At 40.0% G+C, this 19,412-nt stretch overlaps 2 protein-coding genes across 26 annotated transcripts in view; both read right to left on the bottom strand.

The window, feature by feature from the left end:
* Window positions 1-9,102, bottom strand: part of mapk8ip3 (mitogen-activated protein kinase 8 interacting protein 3) — a 28,277-nt gene extending 19,175 nt beyond the window's left edge. For 8 of the 24 annotated variants that reach the window (XM_056400889.1, XM_056400899.1, XM_056400897.1 and 5 more), the window contains exons 1-6: window positions 8,090-9,101; window positions 3,694-3,814; window positions 3,336-3,406; window positions 2,618-2,709; window positions 1,737-1,760; window positions 334-442 (exon numbers count right to left, since the gene is read on the bottom strand). In XM_056400889.1, the coding sequence (XP_056256864.1) occupies window positions 334-442; window positions 1,737-1,760; window positions 2,618-2,709; window positions 3,336-3,406; window positions 3,694-3,814; window positions 8,090-8,395 (723 nt within the window). In that variant the 5' untranslated portion in view covers window positions 8,396-9,101. Of the gene's footprint in view, window positions 1-333; window positions 443-1,736; window positions 1,761-2,617; window positions 2,710-3,335; window positions 3,407-3,693; window positions 3,815-8,089 lie in introns of all 24 variants that reach the window. The other 16 variants (XM_056400891.1, XM_056400900.1, XM_056400914.1 and 13 more) reach the window with 12 other exon arrangements.
* A 4,117-nt stretch (window positions 9,103-13,219) lies between these two features.
* Window positions 13,220-18,574, bottom strand: jpt2 (Jupiter microtubule associated homolog 2). Of its 2 annotated transcripts, XM_056401485.1 has the most exons (6): window positions 18,402-18,574; window positions 17,288-17,439; window positions 16,588-16,739; window positions 15,731-15,787; window positions 15,354-15,390; window positions 13,220-14,752 (listed from the first exon to the last, which is right to left on the bottom strand). In XM_056401485.1, exons 1-6 carry the CDS (start codon window positions 18,455-18,457, stop codon window positions 14,505-14,507), a joined length of 702 nt encoding a protein of 233 aa, XP_056257460.1. In that variant the 5' UTR covers window positions 18,458-18,574; the 3' UTR covers window positions 13,220-14,504. The 2 variants fall into 2 exon arrangements, with proteins under 2 accessions (XP_056257460.1, XP_056257461.1); XM_056401486.1 differs by lacking the exon at window positions 15,731-15,787.
* Between the last annotated feature and the right edge of the window lie 838 nt (window positions 18,575-19,412).

Raw genomic sequence — 19,412 nt, 5'->3', positions numbered from 1 at the left:
CAGAAGCTTCACGATCACACAGTAAAATAATCACAAGAAAACTCCATGAAGAAAATATACAGACTCCCCAGCTTGCTTGAGTCAACACATACACCTGACAAATATGACTTTAAAGGGAAGATTTCCAACTGATGTGAATAAAATAGTTTGACACAAGCAGGCGTGGGAGGGGAGGAGGTCCATGTGGGTGTGGCTAGCAGGATGGGCTGCAGTAAGGCTGGCCCCTCCCCCTTCCACTCCCCAGGCAGCGGTTGTGGTCGCAGAGGAGGACATGGCCGCCGTCTCTCCCACCTGATAGGCGGAGCTGAAGGTAGACTGGCTGAGCTCGCTGACCTGCCAGATGTCTTTCCCGGGCATCATCCTAGCCCCCCCGAGACCCCCACGTACCATGACCTCGCCGCTGGGGTACAGGCTCAACGATGGCGGGCGCTCTGCTTTGCTGCTGGCAGAGGAGACACAGAGAGGTGGAGACTAATGTTAGTTAGTTATTCATGTCTTAGCTGGAGCTTATCCTGCATCATGCATGCATTAGGTGCAAGGAACAAAAAAATAATCTGATGGGTCATTACAGGGTTAAAACAAATCACATAAACTCTCATTGATAACTTTCGGATTATACTATACTATATTGGGAAGTAGGCTTATTGACTTTATTGTTGAGAGTTAGATGAGAAGATTGATACCACTCTCACTAGACAAAATATTTCACAGTTAATCGCCTACATATTTAGTGTACAGACATGAGAGATGTATCAATCTTCTCATCTAACTCTAAGCAAAAGAGAGAATAAATGTACTTAAAGGGAATGTTTCTGAACTGTTTGGAGAAAACCACACAGAAACAGCTAATTCCTGCAATCATTCATATTTCATTAATATTCATTAAAAATAAGTAATATGGAAATGTATAGAGCAAGACAGGAATGGACATTTTTGGGGCTAAAAATAGCTCATTCACAAGCCCTGCGGTGAGAAGCAGGAAGGGCTCTGAGGGCATGCATTTGCCTAATGAGCTTTATTTACTATACCTTTTATTTACTAAGCAAGACATACGGGTAGTTTGTGGAAAACCTAACACGGACATGTATTGTATAGAATTCCACAACTATAGGATCTAATATAAGTTTTAAGTTATTCCTAAAATGTGCTGTACAGGTCTCAGTTCCTTGTATGACTGATAAACTACATGCAGTTTCTGGTTGTATGATGTCTGAACAAAACTGCTACTCAAAAGATGAGACATGCACAGCTCAGACTGCTACTGTTTCTGTGTGTCCATTTCATCTTTGATGATGCATATCCATATAATTACTTCCTCTTTGTATAATATTAATGTCTTCCTTAGACATAGACAAGCAGGACAGGCCAACAGGCAGACAGACACACAGATGAACTGACCAGCAGACACAAGCACATGAGGGAGAAAGAGGAGAAGGTAGATAGAGAAAAAGTGCAAAATATGGATTGCATTGCTTAACATGACCTTTGAACCATTCCTTATTTCATAAATCGTTATCAGAATGCAACTTTACTGATGCACTCACAATAATAAATATCTGGACCAAGCATCAACAACTAATACAGCAAACACATAAAGGAGCACGTCTTCATACAAGGGGTTGAGGCATGGCAGAAGTGCAATGGGGCATCAGCACCTCCTTGTCTAATTTTAAGTCCAAGCAGGTCGGTTTAGATGAAAAGGAGGTAGGGCAGTTGTGGGACCATGTTGGATTTACCTTTTCCTCCATGTGTGGCGTTGACTGCGCAAACAGCAGCACAGAGAGCAAGCCAGCAAGACAGACAGACAGACAGACACTGATTAGAGAAAGACAGGTGACAGGAACATGCAGTGACACATGAAACCACACAAACACACACCCACACCTTCACAATTCCACAGAAGATTGTTCTTCGTCTTCATCTCATTCATCAGCAGTTTACTAGTAGAGGTTTAAGAGCAGGAGTTCTTCCTCTTGTCTCAATAACTGATACATTATGTAACCCCCCCCCCCACGCACACACACACACACACACACACACACACACACACACACACACACACACACACACACACACCTCACTAGCCTCACTCAGGCAGTTGATAAAGATTTGTAGGATTAGGATGCTTTTCATTTGACATGTAGCTGAATTAAGATATAGGATACTGTATGAACATGTTGCAGGAAGTGACTAATCTGCGATTCAGCTACAGAAGCTGCACCAGATGTCCCCCTCCTTGTCTTGTTTCATGTTCATAAATATTCAGGACTCAGGGGTTTGCCAAATGCTGAACAGTACAAGCTGGCAAATAAACACCTAACTTTCCTTTTTTTTTTTTTATTGTTTCCTACAAGGCTCATAATGGCTGCCATGTTTCTTTTTGCATTTTCTCTCCTCTCTATCAGTGGGATGCACCAGCTGCTCGTCATGGCTCTTGACAAACAAATGCCAGCGTCAATACAATGAGCATGTTGACACATGAAAAGCCTGATACACTCAGAACAAAACATGAAACATCAGCGACAAGACGATGGGTGAAAGTTACAATTCAAATTTACACAAAGACATATGCAGGAATTTTAAACACCCTCACAAACAAACACATAAAACCACTTACGTTCGTCCACAGCCGGTGCCTTCTGATTGGCTGTTGCTGCCTGCCTGCTGCATTTTGGACCGCTCTATGTGTTCAACGTATGTCTGAATCATCTGTGATCCACGACAACAACGAAGAGAAAAGATGTGAGAAAAGACAAGAAAGAGGACAGTGACATTAGGGACGAGAAGCCATGAAAGATATCACAGATCGGTGAGTAAACAAGTTGTATTTGAAAGGATTACAATGATTCAATAACAAAATCTATAATCTACTACATGTTGGATTAATCCAAAATATTTGTGAACCAAAAGGACAAGCAGAGCACAAAGGACAATACTGGGACTTTTGAGATTGCTGTTTATTTACTACAAATCATATGAGACTTATTTTAACACTGACCCTTTTTTTATACATACTTTTTTTTTAGGCAGCCATCGACTTCCTTAATTTTCATTATGGTTTGAAAACATTTTGCAGGGACTTGCTTGTGTTGGTAATCCATCACAATGACAACTGAAAGTCTGCTTTTAGTTGAGTTACATTGGAAAGCAGAAAAAAAGACGTAGGCCTATAATACACTTTGGCATAGTTTCAAACTGTTGTAATATTTGATTATGATAATATTGACAGTATTTTAATTACCATTTATTTGACTATAACAGGTATGTATGTTTGGTGTGTCTAGATTTTGATATGTGAAGAGTATGAAGTTGTTGGGCTGAGTGTTTTCTCTCACCTCAGTGTGGCGCTGGTGCAGAGCGTTATATTCTTTCTTCATGTCTGATTCTCGCTCCTCCAACCGAGTGACTGAGAGACAGACAGACAACAGTTTAACAGCACGACCAGTTCACTTTAATATTTGATCCAAAAGTCTAAAAATATGAAATCCTCCAATTGCATGTCTACTTCCTTTTCCATCCTCCCCATAGAACTACAATCAGCTTTAATGTTACACACACACACACACACATATATATATATATATATATATACTGCAGAGCTATTAATTGAAAAAACTCACTACAGGTTTTGGGTCTCAGTAGCCAGATTTGCTACTTGTGCAGTATATTACAGTACATGGAGTGTCCACTCACTCTGGTCAGAATAGTTCTTTGTCTTGAGCTCCAGTTGTTTCCCCTGCAGCTCCAGAAACTCCACCTGTATCTGCAGGTCCTTCTTCTCAGCTTCCAGCGCATCTTCAAATTCAATGAATTTCTGATGGAAGACACATGAGAAAAAATTAGGCCTTCACACGGCTGCACAATATACTGTGGTGAAAATGCTTGAGGCCACTGCATTCAACTGTATTTCAAATGTAAAAAACATTATATATATACAAAATTAATGATATTATTCATAGCAGCTACACTGAGCAATCACCTTTCAGGACAATTGGCTGCTGTGTGGTCATAACAACCGACGGTATTTGGGTGAGAGTAATGCACTCTTTAAAGCTTTCTCACTCACAGAAAGGTTGGAGTTAGTTAACAGCTCTATAAAATACCTGTCTGACAGTGTTCACTCTGTAGCTGAGCAGCCAGAGGAGGCAAACACAGAGCAGCCTACTTCCCTTTCACATTTCTTTTGTAAAGCTGTTCACAATGACAACCTTTTTGCAGTGCAGCAAGTCTAAAAAGTCTTAATACTGTAATCCTCTGACTGCAGCAGGATCATGGAACCGGGAATATGCTGCACATATGCACAAAATGCAAATGCTACAATATGATGACTTCTGCAAATACAACAACTAACATAGACATCTAAAGTCACTGAAAAACTGTGTACAACAACAATCCCATGAGCACTGTTTGGCATATTATGCAGAGAGGATTTTAGCAGGGAAATCTTCACATCTGAGCAGCAGCTGAAATATCACAAAAATGTGACTCTCTTTTCTCAATAATTTAACAAGACTAGTTTCTTTAAATGTGACTCTAAACTAGTGGGCAGCCTTTATACTGTTGTTTTTGCACGTTTACATCCTGTGTAATACCTGAAAACCAAGTTTATATATTAAAGAAATAATCACACTTTTCCATAGGACAGTATGTTTGTTATCTAGTGCTAAATATTTTAGCTATACACCCAATGACAAAAAAGGATGTCTTTTTGACTAAACTATAATAATAATAATAATAATAATAATAATATATATATATATATATATATATATATATAGGATCTAAAAACAAATCACAGTATGTTGTACAGTAGCAGACCACAGCTTCACAAAATAATATCCCTCATCCTCTCCCCTACGACCGGGAACACGTCCTACAGTTATGCCCTTCAAGTCCACGCCTTAATCCACTGCCTTTACCTGCATCAGACACCTAACCTCTCCAATCTCAGTATTTGCTTTTAAAATGCAGTGCTGAGGAGGAACAGTGACCAGCAGAGGTGCAATGTACAGGTTAAAAAACAGAAAGGACATTTGATTTGTGTAAACAACAATTACACAGCTAAAATGGCGTACACAGATTTATGAGCGGGAATATTGTGTTATTCTGTGCAGTATGAATAATTCATAGAGTAGCCTTGTGATGACTGACTGGTGCTAATGTGCTTTCTGTAGCGTTGACTGAGATGTTGTCACACTTGCAGCTACTTACACTGTTTACTACCTGAAGACAGTGTGGACTGACAACAGCATGAAAATAATGAAATGCAGTACAATATAAAGTTGAAGCTGAAGCTGATATGCTATGTCAATTTTCATGTTAACTGTCAAAAGCGAACCGCATCAAGAGAGAAGGTGATTACAGATAAAGCAGAGGCAGAGGTATGATCAGTCTTTTAACTGTCATCACACTTTGAGAAGTGTGAAACCAGCACAAATGGTGATAGAAAGTCATGGGATAATTCCTCCAGAATAAAAAAAGAAAACTGCTGCAACAAAGATGCTACAAAATGGTTGAGTTTGTTAACCTCACTTTAATATCTGTAACACTGGAGATGTTGTTAAGTCTTCATGAGCAGAGAGGGAGCTGTTGGCTTTGTTTACCATCAGCTGGGGCCTAGTAACATTGTAATCTGAGACACTTTTTGGTCGTCACTCTCCGTGTCTTGCGAGAGGGTGTGTTATTGTTTTCCTCTAGCTCTGAGATTCTCTCTCTCTCTCTCTCTCTCTCTCTCTCTCTCTCTCTCTCTCTCTCACACCCTGCTCATTCTTCTCATTAGACTTCCTCTCTGTCTGATCTGGCCTGTGCATTTACTTGCTCATACTCTGGCTTTATAAGACCCCAGTCTATTTCTCTCCCTCTGCTTCTGTTGTGCTGCGTCTGCTCCTCATAAGCACAAATCAGGTTACAGTGCCAGGCTCCCTCACTGTGCTCTGTGTACTATTGATTTCCTATGATTCCCCACCCCTCGCACGTCGTCCCATCCCCCATTGTAACCCTCTCACAGTCAGAAAAAAACTGTCTCTCTGTTATTTGTTGCATTGAAATTTGTCACCTAATCTGTGCAAAGATGTGAATCAATTTCTCTTGCAAGCTGCAAACCTTTCATGGAAGAGAATCCTGCCGAAGGAAACCAAGGAGTGCTCCAACTGAATTGGTTGACATACTACTTATATAAAGCTTAAAATCTAGGTGGTATGGGACCAATATAAAACATAGATTTTGCTGCTAAATCCTTATAAAAACTACTAAGCAAGAAGCTTTACCACCAACTGCCTCAGTTAAATGTTTGGCAGGCAGCAGTAGAAAATAGTACTGGTAGCTGCTCTGTGCCAATGTACCTGTAAACTCACCAAAACCTTCCCTGGATACAGAAAGTAAATCGGTAATCAGGCCTGACTGATATTACAAGGTTGGCCACCGCGCTAAATCCAATACTTTTCTCCTTAACCGAGACACAAAAGAAGAGTGATTCTTACTCCTGAGGGCATGTGATGTCATCGTCAATTATGTCATTGTGATTTTATTTTCGGTTTTCTCTTGACTAGCAAGTACTGTTATGATTACTTTCAGTTTCACTATCACCAGCACCACTAAGAACAATAAAACTTGTGTGGACCTGTTGGCATCCATCAAGTGAAACAATGGCTCCAGTTGGGTGAGCAGCTACAGTTACCTGCACTGCCTGTTGGTTTTCAAGCTTACTCACCATTTTGTTATGATAAAGGATTTTTTTCATTGTGAAATAAAAAGAAGCTTAAATATGCTAACACTGAAATATTAATGTGAACCAGGGAGTGCTGTCTTAATTAACAGCTTAAAGGGAAAACAAATTAGATAACTGACATAGGGAGAAAACACAGCGGGGAGAACAGATGATGAAACAGGCTAAAAGCTGAGCTAAGCTGATACTACCAGAGCTGCCAGTGATATGCTGAGGCCTCTTTGGATGGGGAGGAGGATTAAAGTTGCTTTATGATGCCTGCTGGATCCCACGGCTGCTGTGACACCGGTCAGTGAAAGACAGAGAGGGGGGAAAAAAAAGATTTGCTGGAGGTGGAGTTTAGCCGGTAATGTAATAGCTCCATATTAATTTCCACTTTTGTTGTTTGTGTCCCTGTTCTTGCTGTGTTTTCAAATGTAAACGCCCACTGAATGTTGTGCTTAATACACCATTCATGTGTTTCAAAGCTTGGCTGTCTGTCCCTTTATCACCATACTGTATACTTTATGTACAGATATTATGCCCTTGCTTTGTGTTTGCATACTGTGTGCATATGGATTTGCATGAGCTCAGGTCTAATGAAACTAATTTCTGTACAGTAACATTGGTATTAGCAGTTGTAGTTGTAATAACAACGGCAGTAGTACTAGTAGGAGAAGTAGTTGTGACATAAACACCTGCAATCGTAGAAACTGAGGTAGGTTGAGCAATATTATAGCGGTATTAACAGACCTAGCAGTAGTATTAGCAGCAGCAGTAGTAGTAGTAGTAGCAGTTATTCAAACTGTCATGTTCTCATTCATATAGCAGTCTGTTGTCAAGCAGAATTATGAGTGATTTTATGAAACATTTTGCAGAACTTTATACTTTTTCTGAGCTATATTTTAGACTTTGTAATTGCTCCACTGCTTCTCTTAGACACCTGAGGTTACTTGATGAGTAAAAACTCAAAAAATAAAATATTTATTAATGTTATTTAAATCTTCAATATTGTACTAAATTTTTCATGATCATTTACTTATTAAAGTTGATGTATTTTTACTTTAAGTAAAAACACAGTACTTCAGAGGTAGCTTACATTTCAGACAGTTTTAGTATAATAACGGAATCATGTTTCTTAATTTTATCATTGGGCTACAGTTGTTCTTTGCACAGCTTGACACGGCAGAGGACACTGTCAGCAGTGTCAGCGTTGCATTGATACTAAATATAAGCTCAACAATCTCATGTCACAGGCCTAAAGATGAGTCACATGTCTGATGAAACCTCTCAGTTCAGTCAGGGCACCGTGACCATCGAGGAGGCAGCAGGAAGCTGGCTGTGATCATGCGGGCAGAGGCCCAAACAGAGCCGGGGGTTACCTACCTCCTCCGCCTGCTTGCGCAGCGCTTTCTCCCTTTCGTACTGGGTGATGAGCTGCTCGTTGTCCTCCTTCAGCAGCTCCAGCTCCACTTCGTGCTCCTGGTTCTCTGTCAACACCGCGTCCAGGTTCTCCAGGACGTTCACCACGAGCGGCATCAGCTCCTTCACCACCTCCTCGTCATAGCTGCGGATCAGCCGCTCGAACTCCCGGTAAATGCTGTTGGCCAGGCCCGACACCCGCTCCGACATGACGGAGCCGGAGCCGTAGTCGTCCTGGTAAACCACCTCGTCTATCTGCAGCTCCATCATCTTGGCAGCTGGAGCCGGCGTCTGTTTTCCAGATGAGGAGGCTGCGCTCAACAGTTTTTCAGGCCTTTAAGGCGAGACTGTCACAGGGTTTGGATCCACTCAGCGCAAAGAGAAGGGGGGCATTCAATCACAGTCTTTCCTCAAATAAAAAAACACTTATGCCATTTTGCAGCAGCACAGATTTACTGGACGAAGACTGGCTGTTGTGTGCGCGTAACCTTGAGCTCGGTACTGAAAATACTGGCTTTAATATTTTGATGTAAAGAGGGCCCCCTCCTCCTCCACCACCAGCCCGTTGTATCGCCTCCAGACGCGGCCCAGCTATTTCTCTCCTCCCGCACAGAGCATCTGATCCGGGGAGCAGTGGATGTGGAGTGGGCCAGCCTGTGGATCGGCCCTCGTTGAGTCCATGCCGAGGAACGAAATGCCTTCGTCGATGATATTGCACCTGCCCCTCAGCAGCCGCAGCAATGGACCCTAGCCATTACTGGCAGGGAAAATAAATACATTAATAAATATGTAAATAAATAATCTACCGCTCCTGATCTCCGCCGACGCCCGATCCACCACTATAATATCGTTTCTTCCATATTTGATCCCCTTCCAGCGGGCTGCCGATGCTGCTGGCCAGGCTCGGGCGTTGATGGTGATGTCTCCCTATGGGAGAGGCTCTCCCTGCTGTTCAGATGGAGGAGCCAGCTGACCGACTCTGGCTGACGTCACACCGTCTGCATTGAGCAAGCGGATCACTGGTGAAGTCAGACACCAGAAGTCCGCTCCAAGATTTCAAAATAAAGCTACAAATCAGAATTACAATAATGCTAAATAATGTTAGGCCACATGCTCAGCTTTTAGTTGATGCCAAAATATCACCTTCCTTTTAAAAACTGAGGGTGAGTAATGTGGGCATTTTCCAGGCAGGGACGGTGAAAGAAAAACAATGCTATTGGTTGAATTATGGGAAATGTAGGATTTACCATTTCTGATGCATAACCCACACTAGGGACTACAGTTAAGGTTATTTCAGCTTCTGCTGCTTAAGTTTCTTTTTGGAGTTTGTCTCTGTTCCCCAGCTTAACTGGAGTGCAGTGTTTAATTGCTGGAGTAGAAGGAATAGGTAAAATTATGTTTAAAATAATAATTTTATCTCATCATAAGATTATAAAATAAACACTAGCCTATTCCATTCTTAGTGAGCTCATTATAAAATCTCTGAACCTTATGGACACTAGAAAGAATGTTACCATTAATTTCTTATTTATATTTTCCTAATACATATCAGCCCTCATCATAATCATTGCACATATAAACAAAACAGAATATGTTCCTTACTACCAAACCAAACCAAACAAAAACACCAAACACACCAAACACACCAGAAACTCAACCTCATTATTGATACACTGTATCTCACCTGATGTATATAAAACACAAATGAACATAAATCAAATAAATTTTCATATGCAGCTATAAACTCAATCAAAGTGTTCAGGGCTCAAATATTCTGGCTTCATCATGTTCATATTATATACAATAATTTAACTGTTCATTTATATCTTTTATATATCGTATCTCACTAAATGGTGATATAAATGCCAAATTTCTATAAACAATAATGACGACATGGTCTCGGTATCCTCAGTGGTAGCAAGAGCCCTGTCAGTTTTATTTTGGAAGCCAAAACCGGAAGCTGTAGTTTTTACTTTAACAGTCACTTGACTTAAGTCCGCAGCAGTACTTGATGCTAGAATTTAATAATAATGACAATGCACTCTCCAAAAACGAAATAAAAAGCTTCACAATCCATATGAACATTATCAGTTATTCATGACGAGACTTTATGAAACCTTTACACTCTTTTTGATCATTTTTAAATTACAAGTAAGATCATTTGTAAAGATTTGATGGTCCATTTTCATATACTTCCCACTTCTGTGTTTTTAATAAAATATGACTCATATCCAGGTCTTGCCAACAAAAGCCCAGTCTACTTTAATCTGTATTGTAGATTCTTTTAATGCATATTTCAAGCTTTGTCTAAAGGGACCAGATAGTGAAACTAGCTATGAACATGTTGGTTTGTACCACAAAGGAAACTGAGTCAACATTTCTTCTCGTGAAAAAAGTCATTACATCGTTTGACTATCCCGCGAATACTGACAAAACTGCATCTCAGAGGGCAAAATGAATCATCCTGTTAGTCCTGGCGTTAATAATTTCACTTTGAAATTCAGGAATATTAAGTTTTTTTTTTTTTACAGGTTTTAACATTTTTCTCAATCATTATCATCTTGAAATCCTTAAGCATTCAGTCTGTTTATGACTAGGTATTTTCTTCATAAGATGGGGCTGAAATGCTGCATTAACAAACAGCACATGAGGTACTAGCTGTTACCTAATGATAGCTTAGATTAACAGTTGCTTAAGCATACCAGAAGTTCTATATTGAAAAGTGCATTAAGAGATGTAGATGATTTTTTCTGCCTGGATGCAATTGATAATATCGTCAGAAAAGGGACTTACCTCAACATTTTATCCCACAACAGACCCCTGAAGTCATTTGATCCATATGGGAAGGAATTCAGCTCTCCACAGGTCAGATTTGTTCAGATACTTGCAACAAATGCAACTTTTTCTGCAACAGACATGGACAGAGTTGGCCTGGTGAGGATTTGCTTTTGCGTTACATTTATTCACTGCCTTAAAAAAAAAATTTAATGTAAAATTTTTTGCTGATATAAACTGTTGTTCCCTGTATAAAATTGATAACATCCTCAACAGGTAAGAATTTATGCCTGACAATACTAACATAAGAGGGGAAGCTACAGGACAGCATACAATGTATGAAAATCACTTCTGTACAATAAAATAAGAAAAAAGGGAAGGAGTCAAAAGCAGACACCTTTATCTTGAACTGCCTTTCAGTTAGACAAGTGTAGCTTGGGCAATTGTTTGCCATTGAGAGGATTAACTATGGAAACAAAAACTGGTCAATGAAGCATAAAAACCGAATGGAGGGCATACCGCTGCCCTCCTAATGCATCTTAACTACCTCCATATTCAACAATTCTCTCCAACAGAACGGATCAACTAAACATCTTTTACTACCTTTTTTTCTTATGTCAAAAATGTGATGTATTGTGATGAAACCAATGCCTTTTCAAAAGCCTCTCACTGGAGTGTACCTTATACATAGCAGACTGCAGGCCAGAGGTGAACTGATGCAAATGCAAATTTTATCTTCTCAGAATGGTGCTAAATTGACAGAATTCAAAGCAGGTGGTCACGAGTCTCTGGGTTCACATACATACCTGTAACAAGGTCTAAATGACACAGCCTCACATGGTACACCTCCAGCTGCCAATCTGGAAGGGAGACACCAGTATTAATGTACAATATACATAGCAGCAGGCCTGTAAGCTTTCTGCAGCAACCATTTAACTGAATTAAAACTATTCAAGTCAGAAAAAATTAAATCTACCACATTGAACCAGATGTCCTGTTGGTATTGTTTCACCAGCATACAGCTACAGTTGTCCTTCTTGTTTCCGTCGATAGGTGGCAGTGAAATACTAACAATAATTACATTTCACACCATTCATCAGTTTTCTTCAGAGGCTTACAGCGGAAGGTGGGTGGTCCTTGGAAACCAAGAAGCAGATTGAGGTTTAGGCCTGTGGCTGGTTGTTACACCAACATGTGGATGAACCAGACTGAAACATTCACAAACTTAGGCTGGTTTGTGATGTGAAATATAAAATATCTGTTTTCTCATGAAAACCTAATGTCACTGAATTTCACTTTTGGTCCCTTTGTTTGATTGTTATTTGGTTAACTAAACATCTTATTCAAAAACATGATCTTGCTGTTCATTATTACACAGGTAATACGTTACAAAAAGCAGACGACTTTGTTTGATCAAATACAGAAAACATCACTAAAACTTTAATTTATACAGTACAGTGAAGATGTACTCAGTAACTGAAATCCCCTGTGTGGGTGTAGTATTGGTCACTTGTCCCATGTTAAATGCACCTCATTTTAAGTCAAACAACACGAAGTGCTTGTCTATTTGCTCTTATATCACACACAAGTGCACAGTAATCATGTTTGAGGAGTTTACACTGTTGCCTATAGTCTTCCTTAAACCTTATTCATTGTTCCTCATGAAACATCAGTTGAGATCACCATTTTATGGCGATCACAAACACAGGCTAATGATGTGTGAGCTTACAGACTGCACACAACCAGTCCTGCCTGCTGTCTCTGGCTTTTGCTTTTTAGGAAGTAGCTTTAATTTAGTACTTTTCTTTTGAGTTATAAATGTGAAGTATTAGGCGACCTACTTTTATGGGCTCAAACAGGACTCTTACCCATATCAGTACCTGTGTAAAGTCACATGCACAAACAATTTTCTGGTCTTTTAGACTGCAGTTTAAAGGAGAAAAATTAAATAGTACTGCACATTGCACTGTGTAGTTGCTAAAACTACAATTTCTTCCAAGGCATAAAGTGGCCATTTTGTCTTAGAACAAGCAGCTTGCACAGAGTGCTGCCAAAGGGCGAATCTGAACAAAAGCATCAGTGTCAGTGATTCAAGAATTAGCTATAAATCTGGGGCACACGACACGTAACTTGAATGTTACATCTACACTGATCCAGATAAACACTTAACAAGGTGTGTATGGGATTTCCATTTTTGAAAAGTAAATTCAATGTAAGTATTTTATCTACTACAGCCCTTTTAATTTTTAGTTACTATTGAATCTAAAATATTCTTAGCGTTACATTTTAGTAAAGTAAACAAAATAAACACACTCTAAATGCAAAACAATTGTTTTATTGCAATACACAGGATTTCTTTCTTCTGCTGCGCTCATTGCCTGCCAGGCACATCAACACACTAGGGACAGGCTGGCACCAGAATACCATGAATGTGCGTCATGAAGTGAGTGAAAAGGTGATTATCAATGAGCCCACCTGGACTCAGGTAGGCCACGCGCTTGTCCAGAGTTCACTTGTCTTCAGCCGTTTTAATTTAAAACATAAACAGAGGCCTACCCCAAGCAAAAAAAAGAAGGCATGTTCTCAGATAAAGCAAGCAATGAGGACAAAGCAGAAAGTACCTGCACAATACATTCGCATTAAAATCAAAATGGAATTTCTTTAAGGAAGCAGAAGCATTTGGGAGTAAACAATTCGTTCATCTTTGTTTCAAGGTCAATTTTTGGCATCTCTCCCAAAATAGAGTTTTCAAGAGCGCTCTGACATCAGATCATTAATCTAGACACTTGTTGAAATTAGGGACAAGGCATAAAGAACGCTTACAAGTTATAAGGCTTCTGATTATAAAGTTATTGGTTTAAGTCTAACATCTATTTGGAATAACTGCAAAAAAAAAAAAACGGTTTAATGTCGTCATCCAATAAGGATCTGGCAGCGCATTTAAAAAAAGAAAAAAAAAAAAGAAAAAAAAAAAAAAGAAAAAAGGGTGGCACTACTGGGACTCCCTGAAACATTTGACATATTACAGTGGTGAGAAGATCTATTCACCCCATCCTATCTGTAAAACATTAAGGCTTAAAACAAATTTGAGCAAATGTCTGCTTTGAACTTACGCAAGGATTTGTCACACCAGATCATTTAAAGCTTCTTCCAATGTCTAAACCTTTCTTGAGATGCATTTTTTTTTCAAAATGACAAATAACTGTGCCTTAAACCAGACTACATTTACACATGCTCAAACACAGAAACAGTGAAAATGTAACCGCAATATTGAGATTGAATAGGTGTCACAGACAAGGTGACTAAGTAAAAGCTAGCCTGTTGATTGACTGGTGGTATGATTGTATGATTGCAGGTTTCAATTGAGAATAATATGAAGACTTGGACTAAGAGCAAGGAGACAGAAATAGGACTGAAAGTGCAAGAAGTTGAGGAAAACATATATGACCAGGAAACAGGTGTGGAGAACAAAATTCCTGGTCTGTGTTTAGATGTACAGGTGAAATAACCGTGGGGAAAGGCGTGTTGGAATGAGAGAAGATTAACAGGGGAGCAGACAAGGAGTGTATGGACACAAACAGGGAGGAGTAGTGTGTTCAGCTGATCAGTAGAATACCACACTAGATTTTCCTCCAGGTGGGTTGAGGACCCTGTTGTGAGAACGAGGCCTGGGTCCCAGGTGAGGCTCATGGTTCTTCAGTGAAGTCTCATCAGGAGGCGGGGAAGAGGAAGGAGTGGGTTCAGGCTCAGGTGGGGCTGACACAGCAGCAGGAGGCTCTTCCTTGGCTGGCATGGGAGCTGGGGGGGCAGCTTCTTCCTTCACTTCAGGTTGGCTGACCTTGACTTCAGGCGCTTGAGGAGAGAAAACTGTACTTTACAGAAATGCTAGAGCAGAAAAAAAGCCTGGTGATACACTGGTGTGGACTCCATTCCTGCCCCTATACCTAATGAAACCAGTTTTATTATTAACACAGGGGCTAGGGGCTAATGGGTATCCTGCCATAGATACTGCAGTGTAGGTTTAAAATTATAGTTGCCTGTTGATATGACCACAGCAACATGAATGTATCATATTCCCTAAAGTTCATCTTGTTCTATTAGTGAATATGAGACTAGCAAAGGTGGCAGTGGGAAGCAGGTTTACAGTTGAAATGGCATTGTTAGATTTGTTTTCCCACAAAAAAAAAAAATCTATCTTTAGATAAGTACTTATAGATATTATAAATATCTTATTTTTTTGATTCATTTGATGGTTATAAACTCCTTAAGTCCAAAACTTTGAAAAAAAGAAAATTACAGATTCTATTAACTGTATAAAGTGGACTGGGGTCCTATAAGGAAAGGTAACTGGTCCAGATTAGTCTATTGGATGCTAAAGTGACAATGACAACTCAGTATATTACACAAATCTCCCAAAAAGAGTTCATGGGCATTTTCCTTTTAACTATCTCACCTGGTGATTCAGATTCAGGTCCCACACTTAGATTGTCCTGTAATAAAAAGAATAAAGATAAGAGATTTCTCACTCTGTCAGTGAAAAAAACAAAAACAGACTCTGTTGCTCTAGTGTTTTCAAGCTAAAGCAGCTGCTCAAATTCAGTAAAAAACTGCCATGACCAAGGGTCCTCAGGGCATCGGAGTGAAAGTATTTCTCTCACTTACACAGTCAGACTAGTAGCCTTGGCCAGTTCTCACTTGAAAACTTAAGGAAAATAAAAATACTAAAGCTGCATGTTCATAGTAAATACACCCTGTATTATGGATGAACACAATATATACTCAAAGATGTGTCAAAGATGAAACCAGTCATAGGTAGTAAGTGACAATTACCCATGCTGTGAGTGGTTTGACTGAGTTGGCAGCTCCGAAATCTTCCACTGATGCAGACTAATTTGAAAAATCCATAAACACAGAAAATCCATTATATTTCAGCACAGATTGCACAATTTGTGTGCAATTAGTAAAGCTTATTTTCATTTTCTCCTTAAACACAGTGTGAACAATAGCTTTAAGTCAACAGGGATAATACATCACAAGACAGCAACTGTTTTCAAGTTATACAGTCTAGGACAACAACTAAATGTGACTTTGAATTTATGTGACAGGGAATTAATCCTAAATACAGTTGGTATTGGTCATTTTCCCCTAGTTTGCGACCACAAAGGCTGTCCGAATGAACCCAAGCACAACTGCAAAAAACTTTTCCAAAATCTTTAAAACGTTCCATTTGCTCAACCATGATAAAAACTTAAGTATGTTTACATGCTTTTCATAGGTTTTGCATGTCTGCATGCAAGCAGCTGTATGGAATACCAACACTATCATCAACCTCAACATGTTTACAGAAAGCAGGTAAATTAACCGATTCTGAAATTAAGTGGTTGCTTGGAATCTACTCTTGTCCTTCCTGAGATTGCTGCAATAGATTCAAACTAAAGTGACATTACTCTGATTGCACAAACACTATTGAACCATGAAGAACATTGTTTGATACACACAACTGTGTCACATACTAGCTGACATAGTTGCTGCCTTCTTCATGTTTTATTGAATAGTATAAATTCGATAAATAGCAGGTTTTTGGACCCTGACTGCACAGAGGTGAGTAGACAATAAATACATTTTTAATTTGGGATGAACCATTTCTTTAAAAAAATAAAAATAAAATAAATAAAACCGTGGCTTACCTTTGGCTTATTCGGGTGGCCTCTGCTTGGGCTTTGCACAGGTGCACTTTCCGGAGCCCCAAATATGTTGCTGGTTGATCCACCTGGTGGTATGGGTCTCTGTGGTTGAGCAAGGGGTTCAGATTCCCCAAATATTCCACTACTCTTCCCACCTACATAAAGTATAACCAAGATGTGTGTTAAGTTTTGCAGCATTGACAGTGACATAATAACACACCTCAACTTTGTCACATTCCGTTTAGGAGGCTAGTGAACTGCACTGCCCATTTGATGGCCATGCAGATTCATGACCCCGAGGCAGAATGTCATCTATGATTATTCATATGGGATTAAAACATATTTTGACATTTGCACTGAGCTCTTTCATGACCCTTCAGCAATGTTCTTAGGCAAATTTTAGTGTTGTATACTGTAAAATTCACTGACAGCGATGTTAATGTCAGTGAAAACTGTAGGATAAGGTACTCAGGGTGACCCATCAGTCCCTGTCCCTCAGGTCATTTTTCAACAGTAGACACAGATTCTGGCTACATAAGATCCTTCAAATCTGGAGGTGGATTACATTCAGGCAAAGAGAACAGTGAAAGTGTTTATACTGGAATTGTCACATTATAGTAACAGTTTTCACACCCTGGACATTGATAGATGGTTATAGTGTCCTGCCTCAGCACATCCATTAGCCCTGACAGGCTGGTCTGACCTGGAGGGTTGGAGCGTCTGGGCACACTCTGTGGCTCCTCTGGTGGAGCAAAGACTTTAGAGGCCATCTTATTTGGTCTTCTTGTTGCTGCAGAATCATCTTCATAGCCACCAAACAGGTTACTGGAGCCACCTCCAGGAGGCTGCAACACCCTACAAAAGACAAGAGAATATAAGCAACTTTGAAAAGATCATGTTCAGGTCTTACGATCAATTACCATGTACAGGTGTGACCTGGAAAAGACGGAATTCAATGTAATGTAATCTTGCTAAATGATAACAGATTGTCTATACTGTGCCAACTTATTAAGGTTACCAGTTATCAGAGGATTTGTTCATCCTTGTCAAATTTGAGAGTGGACAACTGTTTTCAGAAAGTCTGAGTCATGGAGGTCCTTGTTTACTGACTGCTGTTAGAAACATGAGGTCATTTTTTTTGTTGCACCATGGCACACAAAGGGGGCAAGTAGAAAACAGTAGGTAACCTGGCTATGACTGTCACAGTACAGCCGGCAGCTTAAGCCAACGCAGGCAAATAACAGGTTATTTGATTATGTACCCGGGAATGGCGCCATACGTCTGAAAACTCTTAAAGCTATACTTTCTCACGTAATTAGAAACCACAACATACGTGAACTCGACTATTTAGCGGAGCTGACCAAAGAACGGACGCTTTTGAGTCAGAAAGGGGAAACTGAAACACATTTAAGAAGAACAGTGTGGCCACAACGCCGTTGTTGGCGAGTACAAAGAAGAGCAGTCTGAAGAGGCTTTCACACTTCCGCAGGCGCAGCAGACAACGCCTGGTTGGTTAGCTTAAAAGCTAATTCTTGATTCTTAAGTTTGCTAACGGAAGGCAACTCCAACCAAGCTAACTCGAGTTGAGCGACCACACAGATATTTCGGTCCCTTATAAGACCACTGAGAGGTATGTGAGAAAGCATTAGCAGAAAAAATTGTGTTGCAAAATGCTACGAAGAGCTCCTGTCAAATAACGTTAACCTACATTGAGATACTAGCTGACGGAGCGGCTGACTAGAGTTCAAATACAGCACTGTTGGCCACATCTTTTACAAATAACCAAGATACACGACCATATGTGTCATATTCTTCACCTTGAACTTGGTTTTGAGGCACTATCCAACCCCTGATACATGTTCGTCGAAGTCATAGTGGTTTTGTTTTGAGCCTTCAAGTTTCCGAAGACAACTTCGTCAGTTTGCCAACTGGACGACCAGCGAGTTCCTGCTGCCTGCGCGTTCCCAGCCAGACTCCGTAGTGAAGAATTTTAGTCCACCCAACTGTGACACAGAGGAATATAACTGGTCCTCCGCCAATCTGCTGAGTGACGCGGTGCGCTCGTTTCTTTGCATCTGACATCCCTCCAGAAAAAATTGACTACGTAATCCATTAAATAGTAGACTTTTGGGACAGAAATGTTCTTTGCTCACAACAGCAGAGAAGCCATAATTGTTTTTTTTATTACATCTGATTTGTACACCTGCTGAATACATGTAATCCTTTATACATGTGTTATGTAAAAAAAAAAAAAAGAAGAAAACTCCGCCCTGCTGGTCCGTCAAGGAATAATCAAACAACCGCCACGGTGCACTAATCTCGATAGATGACGCTTGTTTTTATCTAGCTGTTTGGCCGGAACAAAGGGAATGTGAGCTGAGTCTCAGAATATCAACTTAAATAAAGCGCAGATTCTATTGATTAAAACGCCTTTGCGTCAGATTTTGTGTGCTCTCTAGTTTGCGCCTTGTAGCCATAGTTATGGTTAGTGATTTGCTGTCTGTCGTTAATATCAAACTCTGATACCGCTCGGTCGGATGATTTTCGGCGTACGCCAGAATATATTCAAGTGTAACCTCTGAGTCCTACCTTTTGATTTGATCATCAAAATGTCAATTACGTTATGGGCGGAACTTATTTTTACAGTGCCAAAAACCTCCATAGCGCTGAACTAATCTCGTTGAAATAACGCTTGATTACGGAACAAAAAAGTTAGATGATGGAAGAGTAAAAGTGGCTTTTAACTTTGAAAATGCATATCGGGAAACGTATTCGGCATGACAGGAAGAGAATGGCAATTGGTTCTTCGCCGGGTCTCTTTCACTAGC

Source organism: Seriola aureovittata, chromosome 17, assembly GCF_021018895.1.
Source record: "Seriola aureovittata isolate HTS-2021-v1 ecotype China chromosome 17, ASM2101889v1, whole genome shotgun sequence".
Classification (NCBI taxonomy): Eukaryota; Metazoa; Chordata; class Actinopteri; order Carangiformes; family Carangidae; genus Seriola; species Seriola aureovittata.
Note: the sequence above shows the minus strand (reverse complement) of the source record. Positions and strands in the feature narration are given on the sequence as shown.